A 17494-nucleotide genomic window follows, 5' to 3' on the forward strand; every position below is an offset into this window, starting at 1 on the left:
TGTTTCTACGGCAACCGGGAGGGGCTGGGGTGTCAGGGGAGCAGCGCGGGCTTCTGAGAAAGGAACCGTGGGTTCGAATCCTGCCTCGACCCATGACTGCGGCTGGGCGAATATGAGAGCCGCTTGATCCGCGCCAGGGCCCCCGCAAGCATCCCAAAGCGAGGATGGTGATCGTTTCCCCTCTGACCCGCGAATTTAAAAAGATGATGTATGCACAACGCTTGGCGCACCAGCACCAGGCACTTGGGGGAGCACCCGAGAAAAGGGCAGAGCATGGCAGTTAGGCACGTGGGCCCCAGCTCCTGAGGGCCAGCTGTCTTCCCCGGAGGCCCTGCCTGCGGCTGAGAGATGGAAACTCCGCATCACCTTCTGGAAACTTAGGGCAAGGCGGGCGCTTTGTGAATAACTCACCCCCTCCCGGTTTCCGCTCGAAGCCCCAGTCTTGGCCTCAGGCCCCTGGCTTCTTCCCCAGAACCTTGGGGTGGGGGAAAGGGATGCCCCCAATGTCTCTCTCCCCCATCCGCTTCCCCTCCCCCGCTTGCTTCCCCCCTCCTGTCTCTCCCTCCAGTTCCTTCCCCTCTTCTCCCTCCGGCCTTCCCTCCCGTCCTCCCCGGTCTTCTTCCTTTCTCTCTCTCCCCCCTGCCCCAACTTTGTCTCTGCCATCAATGGCCTCTCATCGCTTTCAAGTTTCGCTCTCTCCTGTCTCTACCCCCATTTCTCTCTTCTCATCCGTCTTCCTGATTCGCCCTGTCTCTGTCCATCCCCCCAGGTCTCTCTCCCCTTCTCTGTCTCTTGGACTCTCTCCCTTCTGTCAGTCCCTCTCCATGACTTATGAGGTTTCTTCTTTGCTGCCAATGGAGGAGGCTGGAGGGGGCTGCGGGTGGGGGGCCGAGGGGCCCAGTGGCGGGGGGGGGGGGGGGGGGGGGCCCAGCCCAGGCCTGGAGCCCAGCCTGGCAGCCTCTCTGAGATCTGGGACGACCATTTCCTCTTTCAGCCCGGGAGTCCACTCGGGTTACGAGTTCAGGACGCTAGGAACTGGGCGGAGGACACTGCTCCCTGAGAGTGAGTCTGCAGGTCGGTGAGGCTTTTGTGCAGGTGGGAGACCCTAGCCCAGGCTCTGAGCGGAGAGGGGGGGCTCTCAGTGAGTCTCTTTGCACCCCTGAGAAATGACTGCATGGTTATTTGTGTCTTGTACCTGCATGATTTGGCCTGAGGATGTGACAGTGTGTGTGGGAGACAAATGGAAACATGTTCCTTGTGGTGGGCACGTGGGCGGGGGTGCCAAGGTTCACTGCATACTTGGTTAGCACCTCCATGCTTGCAAGCGTGAGACCTTGTGTGCCTGGGTGTGTACGTATCTGACACACGGAAAAGACGTTCTTCACCCACAGGATATTTTCCTGTAAGTTGTGGTGTGTATGTGTGTGTGGCCATATTTTGAACACACAGTTGCTGTCGGAATCTGTGCTGTGTTTCCAGTTGTGTCTTTATATGTGTTCTTGCCAGGCAAATCTGCAGACACACACACACACACACACACACACACACACACCCCAGAGATTCCATCTGTCTATCTTCGCGGCTCTATGCAGTGGTTTGCATGTCTCATTGGATATCCATATGTGTCTTTGTGTCTACACGGTTTTGGGTGCATGCGTGTGTGTGAGGGTTGTGGTTATACATGTGTGGATGCTGGAAACCAGTTACCTGGGCTGAGTCCCATCGTTCTCCAGCTGCACGACTGTGGACACATCACTCACCCTCTCTCAGGCTCAGTTTTCCCGCCTGTAAAATGGCTCCATACTGAAGAAAGCAGCTCAGGGGTCAAAGATTAAATGAGATTGAAGGTGTAGAGTTGAGAGTCAGCTTGATGCAGCAGGTGCTGCTGAGGTTTGCCGCCGTCTTTCTCAGCGGTGCGTGTCTGAGGCTGGAATTCCGCTAGCTTCCTGGGGCCTGCAGCCTCCCACGATCTGTGCTCTGTGGCGGGGGGAATGTCCGGAGCACTGACCTGTGTTATCAGGCTCTGGTGGCCTGGGCAGGGGGATCTGGCAATCCTGCCTCAGTTCTCATGCGGAAAATGCTAAATATTTACAGTTGGAGCTCCTGGACTCAGCACCACAACTCTAGTCCCAGGCTCTGGGGGCGTGGGGTGGGCAGGGGTGGTTGCCAAGCCTCTTCCCTCCCCTGATCTCCCACCGGCCTCTCCCCATCCTCACTTAGAGGCTCCTGCTGGACCCTCGGCTCCTCCTAGGACTTCTTGTGCCTGCTTCAAGCTTTGCCAGACTCAGGGTCTTGGTCCTGAGAGGTGAGAGGGCAGGAGGGTAGGAGGGCAGGAGGGCAGGTGGAGGCTGATTTTGTCTGTTTGGAGACCTGGGCTTCCTCACATCCCCCCTCTTACCCCAGGGAGTGCAAGGCGGTGGCTGTTACACACACACAATCTGGCTCCAAGGGGTGCGGTCCGTCCCTGTTGGGGGGGGCGTGGCTGGTGTCTTCGAGGAGGGGGCAAGGAAAGCTCCTGCTTGGTGTGCAAGTATGATAGTGAAATGCCTTTCTTCGGCTCAGAACCCTCTGAGGTTCCCACCTTACTCAGAGTAAAAGCCCAAGTCCTCTTGAGGCCCATGAAGCCTTGCACATTTTGCTTCCCTTTCCTCCCTGACCTCACCTCCTCCCGCTCTCCCCCTTGCTCACTCTGTTCCAGTCCTACAGGCCTCCCTGTTATTCCACGGCACATCCAGCAAGGTCCTATCTCAGGGCCTTTGCACTTGCTGTTCCCTCTGCCTGGAACATTCTTACCCTTCTCTCTCTCTTCAGGTCTTTCTTTACTCAAGGGTCATCTTCTTAGGAGTCCTGACCCCTCTGTTTAAAATGGCCCCTTATCCTGGGACTCCCACCCCTTTCCTTACTTGCATGTTCTCCTAAACATTTATCACCCTCTGACCTACCCACCATCTGTTTTTCCATCCAGGATGTCAGCTCCGTGAAGGCAGGGATTTTTTTTTTTTTTTGTCTGTGTTGGTCATGGCAGTGTCCTCATTGCTTGAAATAGCTCTTGGCACACAGTAGACACCGGAGGAGGGTTTGCTGAATGTGTGAACCAAGGCAACGCGTGACAATGAAGACCTTGGGGCATGAGGCTGCGTGGCCACCAGGATGTCTGGGTTTGGACATAGTGGAACTTGGGACATATGGAGGTCTTGGTCCTGAGAGTGTGTGGACATGTGAGACATGTTCTGAGTACTGGCAAGTGCATGCAAGAGGGCATGTATGTCCTTGTCTGAGAGGCTGCAAGTGGGTGTACCCCAAGAATGAAGGCCGTGGGGGCCAGGGGTAGGTGGCCTCAGTACATGCCCTCAAGTGAAGATACTTGTAGGAGCTCACCTACGTGAGCTGGGGAACACTTGGGAGGGTGCAGCCGACCTGGGGTGTGTGGGTGTGTGGAGGGGTGTGTGTATGTGGCACCAGGCACTGAACAAAACGCAGACTCAGTCTCTGAGAACTGATGTTCCAGTGGAGGAATTCAGATAATAAACAACGGCAAACAAACGAGGCAGTTTCAAAGAGTGACAAATGCTAAAATGAAAAAGTTGGACTGTGATAGGGAGTGCCCAGGAGGAGCAACGCTAGATGGTGTTGTTGGGGAGGGCTTCAGAGGAGGGGACATCCGAGCTAAGACCTGAATAAGCAGAGAGGGAGCCATGTTAAAATTATGGGAAGAAAAAAAAAATTCTGGGAAGAATGGTCTAGAGTGAAGAAACAGCAAGTGCAAAGGCCCTGAGACAGGACTGTCCCTGGCGTGTCTGAGGAACAGCAAGGAGGTCAGTGTGCCTGGAACAGAGTGAGTGAGGGGTGAGTGGGAGGGAGAAGAGGGCAGGGAGGGGACAGGAAGAGGGTGCAGGGCCTTGTAGGACACAGGAAGATTTGGGTTTTTGCTCTGAGTGAGCTGGGGGCCTAGAAAAGGCAGAGATACGCCTGACTCTGGCAGCTGTGGGAGAAACAGATCAAAGATTGATGATGGACAACTGGAGGCCTGGGGTGGGGGTGGGGGGGCAGCTGCTGTAAAGAAATCCAGATGCTCTCTTGAGCTGAGATCATGTTGGGGGGTGGTGACTGGGGGCCGGGGTGTGTGGAGGAATTCAGGGTCTAAACAGAAAAACTGACAGGCCTGGCTGATAGGTTAGATCTGCTGTGAAAAATGGGAGACGAGTGATTTTGGGGTTGGTCAGAGGACGTGGGAGCTGGGGTACCGGCTACTAGACTGAGTCAGTGAGACTTACCTCTCACCCCACCTCACCTCCTCCTGCCCGTTCTCTGACTGCTTCCGCTTCAGCTTCCCAGACTTTTTTTTTTTTTTTTTTTAATAAATCAGGCACGGTTGTAGCCTCAGGGACTTTGCATTTGCCCGTGCCCCTGGCAAGGATGCTCTTCCTCCCGACATCATTACTTCCTCCCTCACCTCCTCCAGGAGCTCTTCCCTCCTTTCGCATTGCTGGGGGGCCCAGATCCCCACATCTCTTCGCTGTTCTACTTCTATCTTGGCAGCGTCTAATACACTCTGTTGATTCTCACAGTTTATTTACTTTGTTTCTTGCCCACTAGGCCGGGAATTTTTGTCTTTTGTTTCCTACTGTATTCCCTAGAACTGAGGCTGGCACACAGCAAGCACTCAGGTGAATGCTTGCTTTTTTTGTTTTGTTGTTGTTTAAGATTTTATTTATTTTTTATTCATGAGAGACACACACAGAGAGGCAGAGACACAGGCAGAGGGAGTAGCAGGCTCCGTGCAGGGAGCCCGAGGCGGGACTCGATCCCGGGCCTACACGATCACGCCCCGGGCCGAAGGCAGGCGCTCAAGCTCAACGGCTGAGCGGCCCAGGCGTCCCAAGTGAATGTTTGCTGAATGAATGCACGCCCCGCGGTCCCGCAGGGCTCCTGGAACTCAGTGGAGACGCCAGGGTGGGATCCCCTTGGGGCCTCTGCAGCCTGGGGAGCGGCGGGGCTCGGGGCCTGGCCCAGCCCGGGCTCCCCTCCTTCCCCGCGTCCTCCGCCTGCAGGTGGGCCATGTCGGCGCCTCCGCTGCGCACGCTGCAGCTGCTGCTCCTGCTGGGCGCGACGTGGGCGCGGGCGGGGGCCCCGCGCTGCACCTACACCTTCGTGCTGCCGCAGCAGAAGTTCACGGGCGCCGTGTGCTGGAGCGGGCCGTCCGCCGCGCGCCCCGCCGCCGAGGCCGTGAACGCCAGCGAGGTGGCAGCGCTGCGCATGCGCGTGGGCCGCCACGAGGAGCTTCTGCGCGAACTCCAGCGGCTGGCGGCGGCCGACGGCGCGGTGGCGGGAGAGGTGCGCGCGCTGCGCAAGGAGAGCCGCGGCCTGAGCGCGCGCCTGGGCCAGCTGCGCGCGCAGCTGCAGCACGAGGCGGGCCCGGGGGCGGGCCCGGGGGCGGGGCCGGGCCCAGGGGCGGAGCCCGCCGCGCTGCTGGCGCTGCTCGGGGAGCGCGTGCTCAACGTGTCCGCGGAGGCGCAGCGCGCCGCCGCCCGCTTCCACCAGCTGGATGTCAAGTTCCGGGAGCTGGCGCAGCTGGTCACCCGGCAGAGTGGCCTCATCGCCCGCCTGGAGCGCCTGTGCCCGGGGGGCACGGGCGGGCAGCAGCAGGTAACGTCTAAGCTCGGCAGAGTCGCTGTCACTTCCTGCGTGCGGCCTCAGTGAGAACGGGCTCCTGCACCCCCGCGCACGGTCTCTGATCCGCAGATCTGAAACCCGAAAGGGCCCCAAGCCTGATTCCTGCCGCTCCTCCCACAGCTCATTTGGGTCAGGACGAGACTGGTGGCTAAATCTTTACTTATCCACTTAACATTTAATATAAATATTATGTTATATTAAATATAATAAATATAACACAAACATTTAATATGAATGTTTGTAGAGCCTGTATTCAAGCATATTATTTTAGGTACAGAGCGGAGACCCATGGTACGGAGGTGCTATGTGATATACATATGGGCCGTGATACTGTTTCTAACTGCTGCCATATTGTCCTTAATTCCGGGTCATGGCTGGCCCTGATTTTGAATAAGGTTGTTGCTTTGTGACAATCCACACCTTACGGGGCTGTTGGGAGGATTCTAAGTTAATACGCATTGTCGGAGGTACTCGCATCATCCCTACTTTGCAGAGAAAGGGCGTCAGAGCTACAAATCAGTGGCTGTGAACACCAGAGGGGGGATTTAGGCCCAGCTCTGCCCTTGACAGCTAGTTAGGCTTTGGGGAGTATCAGTTCTAGGGCTGGGACATGCCCCTGCCTCATCTCCCACCCATCTGGGTGTTGGTAGATTTAGGGGCCCAGTGTCTTTTCAACTGAAGGCTAGTGCAATCACATCTTAGTCTCTTGGTCACCCCAGGTGCTGCCACCACCTCTGGTCCCTGTGGTTCCAGTCAGTCTGGTGGGTGGCACTAATGACACCAGCAGGAGGCTAGACCCAGCTCCAGAGCCCCAGAGAGACCAGACCCTGAGACAGCAGGGGCCCTTGGCCTCTCCCATGCCTGCAGGGCACCCTGCTGTCCCCACCAAGCCAACAGGTAAGATGAGGGCAGGGCTGTTGGGGTGAGGAGCGAGGGGACCCCCAGTGCAGTGGGAGTAGAGGGAAATAGGAGCCAGCATTTTAATGGCAGATTTTTCTCATGGTAAGGGGACCGGAGGAAATGCTTCTATTCCGGTGTTGGAACAAGGAGCTATGGCTCTCATTCTGATAAAGACCCAAATTCTTACTGTTATATGAAAATGGGAAAGGAGGTACTTTTCTTTTGATGAGGGGACAGGGAATTTCAGATTGCTTATTGGTAAGCATTTAAGCTCGATCAGAGTGTCATGTTCAGAATTCCTATTCTGGTGAGATTGTAGAACCAAGATTTAAGTACCCCAGGCTCCACATTTACTGTAGTGAGAAAAGAATGAACTAGTCTTAACTCAGGTACTGGAGACTGGATATTGGCACTCTTATTTTGGTCAGGGAATGGGAGAGGCAGGACTGCTATTTTGGTAAGGGGATGATATGAGAATCAGGACTCTTATCCCAGCAAGGGATTGGTAGGTCCAGGCTATGTGGTCCCCATGTCTGCACCCACAGGGCCATGGCAGGATTGTGCAGAGGCCCACCAGGCAGGCCACAGGCAGAGCGGCGTCTATGAGCTGCAGCTGGGCCGGCATGTAGTGTCAGTGTGGTGTGAGCAACAGCTGGAGGGGGGAGGCTGGACTGTGATCCAAAGGCGACAAGATGGGTCCGTCAACTTCTTCACCACCTGGCAGCACTACAAGGTAGGCGCGTGTGAGCAGGGGCAAGGCTGGGCCGGGGAGGGGAGGCGACCTGCTTCTGACCTGACCTCCCTATCCTGCCAGGTGGGCTTCGGGCAGCCTGATGGGGAATACTGGCTGGGCCTGGAACCTGTGCATCAACTGACCAGCCGTGGAGACCATGAGTTACTGGTGCTCCTCGAGGACTGGGGAGGGCGTGGGGCGCGTGCCCATTATGATGGTTTCTCCTTGGAGCCTGAGAGCGACTACTATCGCCTACGGCTTGGCCAGTACCATGGAGATGCTGGAGACTCTCTTTCCTGGCACAATGACAAGCCTTTCAGCACCGTGGATAGGGACCGAGACTCCTATTCTGGTAAGGATAGCTCTTATTTTGGTGGGGGGTGGGGATAGGGGAGTTGGGACTCCTTAGGAGTGAAAAGAATGAAAGTGAGTGTGGTGAGACTTTCCTGGTAAGAATCAGGGTAAGCAAGAGAACAGAGGAGAGGACTTTTATTCTGGTGAGGGGATAGAGAGCCTAGATTCCTTCTTTAATGAGGCAATTCCTTCCTAATAGAGTCAAGATTCCTGTTCTTGAAAGGTGAAAGGCAGGGAGTGAGAGCTTGGAGTCTTATTCTAGAAAGGAAGTGGAGAAGATTTCTTTCCCCAATAAAAGTAGAGCTCCTGGTTTTCAGAAAGGGTGGAAAAGGTGTCCTTGTCCTTTGACAGGGGTATAGGAAGGAATTAAAGCTACTAGTCCAAAAACGAAAGTGGGGGTCAGGACTCTCAATCTGGCGAGGAGAAAGAAAATCAAGGTTGTATTCAGTAAGAGTGAGAAGGGCCAAGAGGATGCCTGACAAAAGCCTTGCACTAGTGAGGTACTGGTAGAGGCTTTTATTTTGGTGACAGGATATGGGTTTTTCTCTCTCTTCAGGTAACTGTGCCCTGTACCAGCGGGGAGGCTGGTGGTACCACGCCTGTGCCCACTCCAACCTCAACGGCGTGTGGCATCGTGGTGGCCATTACCGCAGCCGCTATCAGGACGGCGTCTACTGGGCCGAGTTTCGTGGTGGGGCTTACTCTCTCAAGAAGGTTGCCATGCTGATCCGGCCCCTGAGGCTGTGACATCTGTCCATCTGTCCCCCAGGCCCAGGGGATGTTTGTCAGCAGGAGCCCAAGTTATCCTGGCCACACTTGCTTTGTGACTTAGTGTGGGCCATGGCCCACAGACCTTCTTCTTGTATCTGCTCCCCAGGGCCCTGGAATGCCCCTGCCAGTATCTCAGACCCCAATGGCTCCCCGAGAGCATTTAGATCTCAGTTTGAGCTCATATTTTATAACAACACAGAATCTCCACAGAGTGTGTCTAGTTTGCATGTCAGGGGTCACTCCCCGTGCCCGCCCTCTTCCTCCTCTTCCTCCTCCTCCTTTAGGTCCTCCAGGATGAGGTTGTCCAGGTCTTCCAGGAGGCTCCCCTGGCTCAGGCAGGTGGCCACAGTGGAGCCACTGCTGATGTGCGGGTTGCTGGGGTGCAGGACCGTAGGCAGGTGGTTCTGCTTCCGGCTCTTGGGGTGTGCGCAGGACGTCCCAGGCACATGGGGCTCTGAGGAGGAAGAGGCTCTGAGGTCATGGAGCTTGAGGCCATGTAAGACTCTGGGGGCGAAGGGGCTGCAGCCATGGGGTGCCCTGGAGAGGGAAGGGGCTGAGGCTACAGGCTATGGGGCCGGAACTACAGGAAACTCAGAGATGAAAGTCACAGGTGTTGAAGCCACAAGAGACCCGGGGACATGGGCATCACCTGACACTACAGGAGACAAAACGGGAACCAAGAACACAGAGGCCACAGGGGCAGAGGTTTCACACTGGAGTGGAACCACGGAGCCTTTAGGGGCAAGGCCACGACCTGTGGCTGATGCCACAGGAGGTGGATATTAAGGAGGAGCAAGGTCTTGGGTGGCCTGGTGTTGGAGGCCACAGAAGATGTGAAAGGAGGGGATGAGCCAAGTGGCTCTGGGGACCACGTGGAAGAAGCAGGCAGAGACCTCAGTACATAAGGCCCCAGAGGTGGATGTCCCAGGAGTCAAGGCCAAGTAGACTGCCCAGAGTGGGGGGGAGGTCACGGGGAACATGTCAGGCCCTCACCTCGCCGGTTGTAGCAATCGGCAGCCGAGCAGGAGTGGGTGTGGGTGCTGCGGCGGTCGGTGTCTCGGTCCCAGCGCGGAGGGAGGATCCGTGTTGGATACACAGGGAAGCCGCACCCATAGCAGGGGGATGAGGATCCCATCTGTGCCCAGCCCCTGGGGGCGGGCAGGGCGGCAAGGGTCCAAAGGTAAGGCCTGGGCCAGGGTGAGGGCAGGGGGTGGGGAAGCAGGGTGGAGGGTGGGGCGGGGGGGGCAGGGCGGAGGGTGGGGTGGGGGTCAGCACCCTCACCGGAAGTTGTGCCGACACTTTGGGCAGTGGAATTCAGCCACACCCCACATCTTGTCGCATGGCACCGGCTCATAGCGCTTTCGGCATTTCCTGCACCGGGACACCTGGGTGTGTAGAGTGGGAGCAGGCTCCCCATTAGCAGTGAGCCCCAGTAGCTCGATAGTGGCCGCAGTGGGGATGCTTACACCATGGAAACTGGCAAACACTACAGAGCTGGGGCGCTCCCCCCACCTCCCCGCGCTAGCTGGGTGGTAAGCCTTTACCAGAAGCACACCACTACTGGGGGGGGGTCAGAATCCAGACTTGGGATTGGGATTTCCATGGCAGCGTGGAGTCAGAGGTCGGGCTCTGGGCGCGACCAGGGTCGGAGGGCTGGGGCCTGAGGTGGAGGCTGAACGCTCTGAGACTGTAGGTCAGGGGTTGGGCTCTCAGGGGTTGACATTCTTAGGTCAGAGGTTCAGATACTGAGGATGGGGATCGGGTGATCACCTCCTTGCGCTGGGGCACGCGCCGCCACCAGACGTGGTCACAGGAGGAGCAGGCAAACTGCCGATCGACGGCGGGAATGAGGTCTTCTTGCGCACGTTGGAACATGCGGAGGTTGGCTTCTGTCAGTGGCAGGAGGGACGTCGCCACGGCCTTCGGGATAGGGACAAGAGGGTGGTCACGCCTCCTCCGCTAATATGAACACGCGTAAGTCTCCTCTCCTGCTGCTATAATGTCTCTCCTCGTCCATGGACACCATCCACTCTCCCCAAGGATGTCCTCCTCACTCCACCTCCCCCCATCCCATACCCCGGACTCACCTGGATGTCCTGGTCCTGCTTCATGTCCTCCGGTGGGTCCTGGGTGGAAACATCAGGGGCAGGAACTGCGGGTGCAGCTCAGACCTCTTTTTACCATTATTTGTTGGGGGTGAGGCTCCTGGACGAGGAGGGAGGCAGGGTCCTGGCCCCATATGAGTAGGGAGTCCCTAACTCAGGAAGGGCTGTCTGAGCAGGGCCTGCCTGTAGATGGCCAGGTACACGACCTCAGTTGTCCTCACAGTGGAGGGCACACCTATTATCCCCACCGCTCAGATAAAGAAACTGAGGCAGAGCTGGGAGAGGGGTGGCCGGAGATCACCCTGAATGAGAATGGCAGAAGAGGCCTGGATCCCCGCGCTCCCTCCCTGCTGGTAAATGCCACACACTTGGTGGCACTGTGAGGGGTCACCTCTTTGAGTCCATGCCGCTTTAGGCTAAGGGCTTGGGCTCTGGATTCAGACAGACACAGGTTCCCATCCGACTCCAGCACTTCCCGCTGCGAGGGCTGAGCCAAATCACTCCCCCTGCATCCCTAATGAGGGGCATCTCAGAGCGCAGCTGTGGTTTTAGGTGGAAACGGCTTAAATGCCACCTGCTTGGCCTGCTTGGCGAGTGCCTTCAGGTTGGAATTGGAGGCAACACGCAGAAAGCCTGCTGCTGGGGAGTGCTCACTTTCCTATAATTTTTTACTTTTATTTTTAATTTGTTTATTATTATTTTTTAAAGGATTTTATTTATTTATTCATGAAAGACACAGAAAGAGAAAGGCAGAGACGTAGGCAGAGGGAGAAGCAGGCTCCAGGCAGGGAGCCCGATGTAGGATTCGATCCTGAGACCAAGGATCACGCCCTGAGCCAGGGGCAGGTGCTCAACCGCTGAGCCACCCAGGCGTCCCTCCTATAATTTTTTAAATAATTATTTTCAGTAGGCTCCACACCCGATGTGGGGCTTGAACTCACGACCCTGAGATCAAGAGTAGCATGCTCCCCAGACTGAGCCAGCTAGGCGCCCCTCCTATTACCTTTATCATACCCTTTACACATGTAAATATAAATAACTCAATATGTACCTTATTATACTCTTCAGCAACTATGGGGGGGGCCTTATAGGAAGATGAAATGCACAGTGCACTGGCCACCAAAGTCATTTAAGGTGTAAAGTAGCCATGTTGCATTTGTGCCTCAAAGCCATTCATTCATCATATGGGCTCCCCTGCCCTCTCTCCTCCCCCATCTCATGTTTATCTTAGCCTGTCTTGCGTGTTCTTTTGCTCACTCTGTTCCCTCTTCCAGGAAGACTGTTTCCAACTCCCCCACCACCCAGGATCCCTTCTCCCCAGCATCAAAGCTGGCACCACCTCTTCCAGGAAGCCTTTCCCGACTGACCTCCAGGGGTCCTCTGTAATGACATCAGTCCTGATTCATTTCACCGCCCAATTTCACGATTCTCTCCCCCACTTAATACCACCAACATGTAATGAGTGCCGACAGTTTGCAGGCTCCCGGGTCAGACGCATGACTAAAAGGTGACTAAGTCAATGTGGATCATGAACTAGGAACTGGTGGTGCACAGATGGGGCTCATCATGGATACACCAGGTTCCTTCCGTTCCCGGTCCCCAGCTACCCCATCCTTGGAGGGCAAGAGGGGCAGTTTACCTGGGCATCCAGGTCATTACTCAGTTCCTGTCCATCTTTCTGCTTTACCCCTGGTGGCAAGAGTTAAGTGTAAGTAAAAGGTCCTTGAAGGATCTTCTGGGAGTTTCAGGGTCCCCAGAACCCCAATATAGACCCTCCCCAGAAGATGAGCGCGGCGCTTCTTCACACAGACCACACCTCCCTCGCGCGCTCCCCCCTCCTCTCCCCTACCAGGGCCGGGACCCCAGCCGGCTCACCGTACACGATGGAGCGCCCCACTCCGGTGTGGTCGCTGCCAAATTTCCTCATCAGAGTCCCCGCCTTCTTGGAGGATACCTTCCCATGAAACTTCTCCCGGAGGCGCCGGACGCTTTTCTCCAGCTGGGGTGGGCACAGGGGGGTTCCGATCGGGGAAGGAGAGGGGCGACTTGCCCTCCTCCATCTCTAGGCATCCTTCTCCCCGCCCGAACTTGACCCTTGCTTTTGGCCTCCCCCACCATCCCTCTACGGCATTTCCTGGGAGAAGCCAAAGTCCCCACCGGGCATTGGGGGAGGGAGCGGAGTGGGGCGAGCGCCCCCGGCTAGGGGAGGAGGCCGGCCAGGTAACCTGGCCTCTGACCCTTGACCCTGCAGCCCCCCTTTTCCTCGAGGAGGCCGCATCTCACTCTGGGGGGCCGGGGCGGTCATTATCCTTTCCGAGGGGGGGCGAGTGCCCGCCAGGGGTAAGGTCTGGGCTTCGGATGGAGTCCCCAGAACTGCGAAGCCCCCTCGGCGCCCCCGGCGCCTCTCGGGGGCCCCCGGCCCAGGCGCAGGCATCTCCTACCTCCACACCTTCTTGAGACATGGTGGCGGCGGCGGCGGCGCGGGTTCCGCGAGGGGCCGCACTGCGCGCTCGGAGCCCCCCTACCTGGGCGCGCCCGGGTCCAGCAGCCGCGCAGGGCAGGGGGCGGGGCCTCCGGGCGGCTCCGCCCTTCCTTCTCGGCCCCCTCTTTCGCTTTCGATTGCTGGGGGTGACGGCGTGGACGGGGCGCTCTGGCTCCGCCCCGGCTCCGCCTCTGCCCTCGCGCCCCAGGCCCCGCGGGCGCCGGGGGTCTGCACCCTGCGGCGGAGCGCGCGGGCCTCGGGCGGTGGAGGCGGCGCGGCCTCTGCAGTCGGTCACATGTCCCCACGCTGCGCGGGGTCCGCGTCTTCACGTCCCTCGTGGGGGCGGGGCCGCATCGCAAGGCCGCCGCGAATCTCCGGGCCCCCCCCAGCTCGCGCTTCCCCACTTCATCGCTCTCGCAGCTCCCCTCCCTCGGGACCTGGGGCCCCTCCTCGCTCTGAGGCTCTTCCGCGGCTACGTCCGGACCTGTCTGCACCTCAGTTTACTCCTCTGTAAAATGGGGATGATAACAGCGGCTACATCGTGGCTGGGTGTGATTGCCAGGATTCGAGACCCGGGGTGGAGCGCTTAGTAGCACCTGGCATGGGGTAGCCTAACGAGTCACTAAGCCGCCTACTGTGTGCCACAGCTGGAGGTAGTTGGGCGAAGGAGGAGATGCTTGTTGGATAAATAGAGGTCACTGGTGCCTAGCAGTCCAGCAACAGCCTGTAGTCCAGGGGTGCCTGGGAATCTGCACTGTAAATCGGAAGGTTGAGAATCCTCTGGGCCAGCACAATTTTTTTTTTCCCCTGAAATAGGCTCCACACCCAAGGTGGGGCTTGAACTCGTGACCCTGAGATCAAGAGTCACATGCTCCACCCACTGAACCAGCCAGAGGCCCCTATTACATAAAGCTATTCTTTAACACACACGCGCACACACACACCAAAAGAAACGGAGATGAAAAAGTATAGATGTTCTAATGTTTTCTACTTGACCTCCAAAGCTTTGTTTGTGGGTCTGTGTGCCCTGTCTGGAGCCTATTAATGAGTGTAAACAGTTCATGGTTCTTTGTGACTGAATGTGGAATTTCAGGCTGAGAGCCAGGCCTGTAGCTGCATAGAGGACCTGGGATTTTATACTGAGGGAGGTGGGGAGGTGTGGAGGGGCTCTCTTGTTATACACGTATCTGTGATATATAGTACATAATCTCCACTTACCAGTGAGGAGAAGGAGGTCGCAGCCAGGGTGGGTGACAAGCAGGGAGGAAACAGGTGGGAAACTGATCCAGCTCCGACATGAACCAGATCTGCTAGATTCTTTCTTTCTTTCTTTCTTTCTTTCTTTCTTTCTTTCTTTCTTTCTTTCTTTCTTTCTTTCTTTCTTTCTTTCTTTCTTTCTTTCTTTCTTTCTTTTTCTTTCTTTCTTTCTTTCTTTCTTCTTTCTTTTTTTTCTTTTTTAGAGAGAGGCAGTGAGCCTTTGAACAGGGGGAGAGGGGAGAGGGTGAGGGAGAGAGAGAATCTTAAGCAGGTTCCACACCCAGTGTGAGCCCGAAGTGGGCTAGATCTCACAACCTGGAGATCACATCCTAAGATGCAACCAAGAGTTGGGATGTTTAACTGACAGAGCCACCCAGGCATCCCCGGATCTGCTAGATGCTCACGATGATGGCCATCATATCGAGCTCTGACTCTGCGCCAGGCACCAATCCCAGGCACTGAGCATCGAACTGTCTCATATAGTTTTTTGTGGATTAGGAATTTAGGGATGCTTTTGCTGGGCTTTCTGGCCCAGGGTCTCTCATAAATATTGTGGTCAAGATGTTGGCCAGGGCTGCAGTCACCTGAATGTTTGAGGCTGGAGGGTCTGCTTCCAAGATGGCTCATTCAACCTGGCTGGCTGGTGGGTGCTGGTTGTTGGGTGCTGGTTGTTGGTGGGAATGCCTCAGTTCCTCCCTACTCGGGCTGCTCGGCTGCTCGCATGTACTCCCTACTTGGCAGCTGGCCTCCCTAGGGCGGGCCATCCAACCAGAGAAGAAAAGCCAGGTGGGACTTGGAGTTGCATCTTTTATGACCTAGTGTCGGAAGTCACACAGCATCACTTCCACTGCCACCTTTTGGATGTTAAAATCCAGTCACCGGATCTGGCTTCCGTTCAGGGAGAGGGAGATCAAGACCTCACCTGCCGCTCCCATACCCCCATCTCCTGCTGGAGCCTCTTGTTGGCTGCACCACAAGGCAAGGGGAGCAAGGGAGCCAGCCTTGCTATCAGCCCCTGAGGGCAGTTGATTAGGAAGGACAAACAGAAGATACAACCGGAGTATATAGAATGTTGGCCCAATTGTAGATGGAGAGAGAAACCAACGTTTCCAGCAGTCACATGGGGGCGCTGCTTACCCACCAACAGTTCTCTGAGCTTTGTGGGGTTCTCTGAGCTTTGTGGCCATCTTGGCCTGGCCAAGGGCAGCCTGTTTGTGCAACGGTCTGAGCATTACTGCATTTTATCTTTTGTCTTTATAGAAAGGTGTGGATGGGGAGAAAATAGATGTGCTGATGACAGTGATAAGAAGTAGCCTCGGGGGGGTACCCCGATGTGGGGGCTCAGTTGGTTAAGTGTCCCACTCTTTTTTTTTTTTTTAAGATTTTATTCCTTTATTCATGAGAGACACACACAGAGAGAGAGAGGCAGAGACACAGGCAGAGGGAGAAGCAGGCTCCATGCAGGGAGCCTGATGCGGGACTCCATCCCGGGACTCCAGGATCGCACCTCAGGCTGCAGGCATCACTAAACCACTGAGCCACCAGGGCTGCCCTAAGTGTCCCACTCTTGATTTCAACTCACATCCTGATCCCCAAGGCGGGCTCTGGGGCTTGCTCAAGCCGCAAGTTGACTTGAGATTGTCTCCCTTCTTCTCCTTCTGCCCCGTCCCCCCAACTCACTCTCTCTAAAACATAAATTAAAAAAAAAAAAAAGTAGTCTTTAATATGTTGGTATAATTGAGTCAAAAACCGAGCCATTACTGACCTAACCATTTGATGTAGTTTTTGAATGTAAGGTGAGATTTGGTGGAGTGAGGTCCAGAGCCATCGGCCAAGAACAAATTCTTGAGACTTCTTTGGTGTAAAATGGTCGTTTTAGTAAAGCACCAGGACAGGACCTATGGGCAGCAAGAGCCGACCTGAGGCTGTGAGGAGCAATTAATTATATACTCTGGGGTTGGGAAAAAGAGAGGTGTCCAAAAGGACTTTCATATGCTAAAGAGGACCCTCAGGATACCAGAGGCCTTGCTATTATCAAGCTAAGTATGCTAGCAAAGCATTAACATTAGGATAGTTGGAAGTTTTACGGAGGAATGTCACAGGTACTCTCCCCAGGAGGGGGAGGCGAGAAGGTTGTGGGGTGTCAGCTTCCGCTTGGTCCTCAGCTAGCCTTCTGCTCCCTCATCACTTTTGTTAATTTGATAGAGCTGCATCAAGTGCCTCCCGTGTTGGCAGGCATGGTGCTGGGCACCATTTCTGCCCTCCCAGAGCTTAATGGTCTTAATGGTCAAAAGAAACACGAAGCAGATGATATCACAAGTAATTATTCTATTTATGATATATGCTAAAAAAGAGTCACGGAGGGGTCCATGAGATAGAATAACGGGGAATCTGATCTGGGCAGTGCGGTTAGGGAGGGCTTCCTGGAGGAGATACCCCTTGAGCTGAAATCCTAATGCTGTGAAACACTGTGTCAAGTGTTTGAAACTAGGTATATCATGTGATCCTCTCAGCAACCCCATCAAGAGGGTGATATTATTACAAATGGGAAAACAGGTTCGGGAACTTACTCTAGGTCTCTCTGAAGGGTGAATAAGAGTTTCCTAGTTGAAGAGGTGCAGCCTGGGTGCACAAAGATGGGTAGGGGTTTGGTCCATTACGTTGCGCCAGTAGAGGGAAGGGAAGCTCATGCCAAAAGAAACAGATCTTTCATCCGGATCCTTTGAGGGTTAAGCTGAGTGACCAGTTTAATTGTGGAGGAAATGAATGCAAATGGAGCACGTGTGTGCTTTTCATAATCTAGCCCATTTCCCCTCAGTTTAGCCAAATGAAGAAATTTGGGGATGCCCAGAGTTGGAGGTGTGCGGACACAGGAAATCTCTATTTTTTAAATTTTTTATTTCTTTTTTAAGATTTTATTTATTTATTTATTTATTTATTTATTTATTTATGAGAGACAGAGAGAGAGAGAGACAGGCAGAGACACAGGCAGAGGGAGAAGCAGGCTCCATGCAGGGAGCCTGATGTGGGACTTGATGTGGGACTCGATGTGGGACTCAATGTGGGACTCGATGTGGGACTCGATCCTGGGTGTCCAGGATCAGGCCCTGGTCTGAAGGCAGTGGTAAACCGCTGAGCCACCCGGGCTGCCCAACAGGAAATCTCTAAACTGTACGTGAGGGCATCCCTTGTTTGTGAGGGATGCCTGGGTGGCTCAGC

At 55.4% G+C, this 17494-nt stretch overlaps 2 protein-coding genes across 3 annotated transcripts; one reads left to right on the forward strand and one right to left on the reverse strand.

Moving 5' to 3' along the window:
- Nucleotides 1-40: 40 nt before the first annotated feature.
- Nucleotides 41-8640, forward strand: ANGPTL6 (angiopoietin like 6). Of its 2 annotated transcripts, none has more exons than XM_072787345.1 (8): nt 41-208; nt 995-1074; nt 2221-2305; nt 5052-5646; nt 6393-6570; nt 7119-7306; nt 7388-7658; nt 8217-8640. In XM_072787345.1, exons 1-8 carry the CDS (start codon nt 165-167, stop codon nt 8405-8407), a joined length of 1632 nt encoding a protein of 543 aa, XP_072643446.1. In that variant the 5' UTR covers nt 41-164; the 3' UTR covers nt 8408-8640. The 2 variants fall into 2 exon arrangements, with proteins under 2 accessions (XP_072643446.1, XP_072643447.1); XM_072787346.1 differs by having other exon boundaries at nt 995-1062.
- Nucleotides 8599-13220, reverse strand: SHFL (shiftless antiviral inhibitor of ribosomal frameshifting). Its single transcript, XM_072787351.1, has 8 exons — nt 12978-13220; nt 12412-12535; nt 12176-12225; nt 10519-10557; nt 10202-10351; nt 9713-9816; nt 9425-9579; nt 8599-8885 (listed from the first exon to the last, which is right to left on the reverse strand). The coding sequence occupies exons 1-8, from the start codon at nt 12996-12998 to the stop codon at nt 8668-8670; spliced, it is 861 nt and encodes a 286-aa protein (XP_072643452.1). The 5' UTR covers nt 12999-13220; the 3' UTR covers nt 8599-8667.
- Nucleotides 13221-17494: the final 4274 nt, after the last annotated feature.

Source organism: Canis lupus, chromosome 19, assembly GCF_048164855.1.
Source record: "Canis lupus baileyi chromosome 19, mCanLup2.hap1, whole genome shotgun sequence".
NCBI lineage: Eukaryota > Metazoa > Chordata > Mammalia > Carnivora > Canidae > Canis > Canis lupus.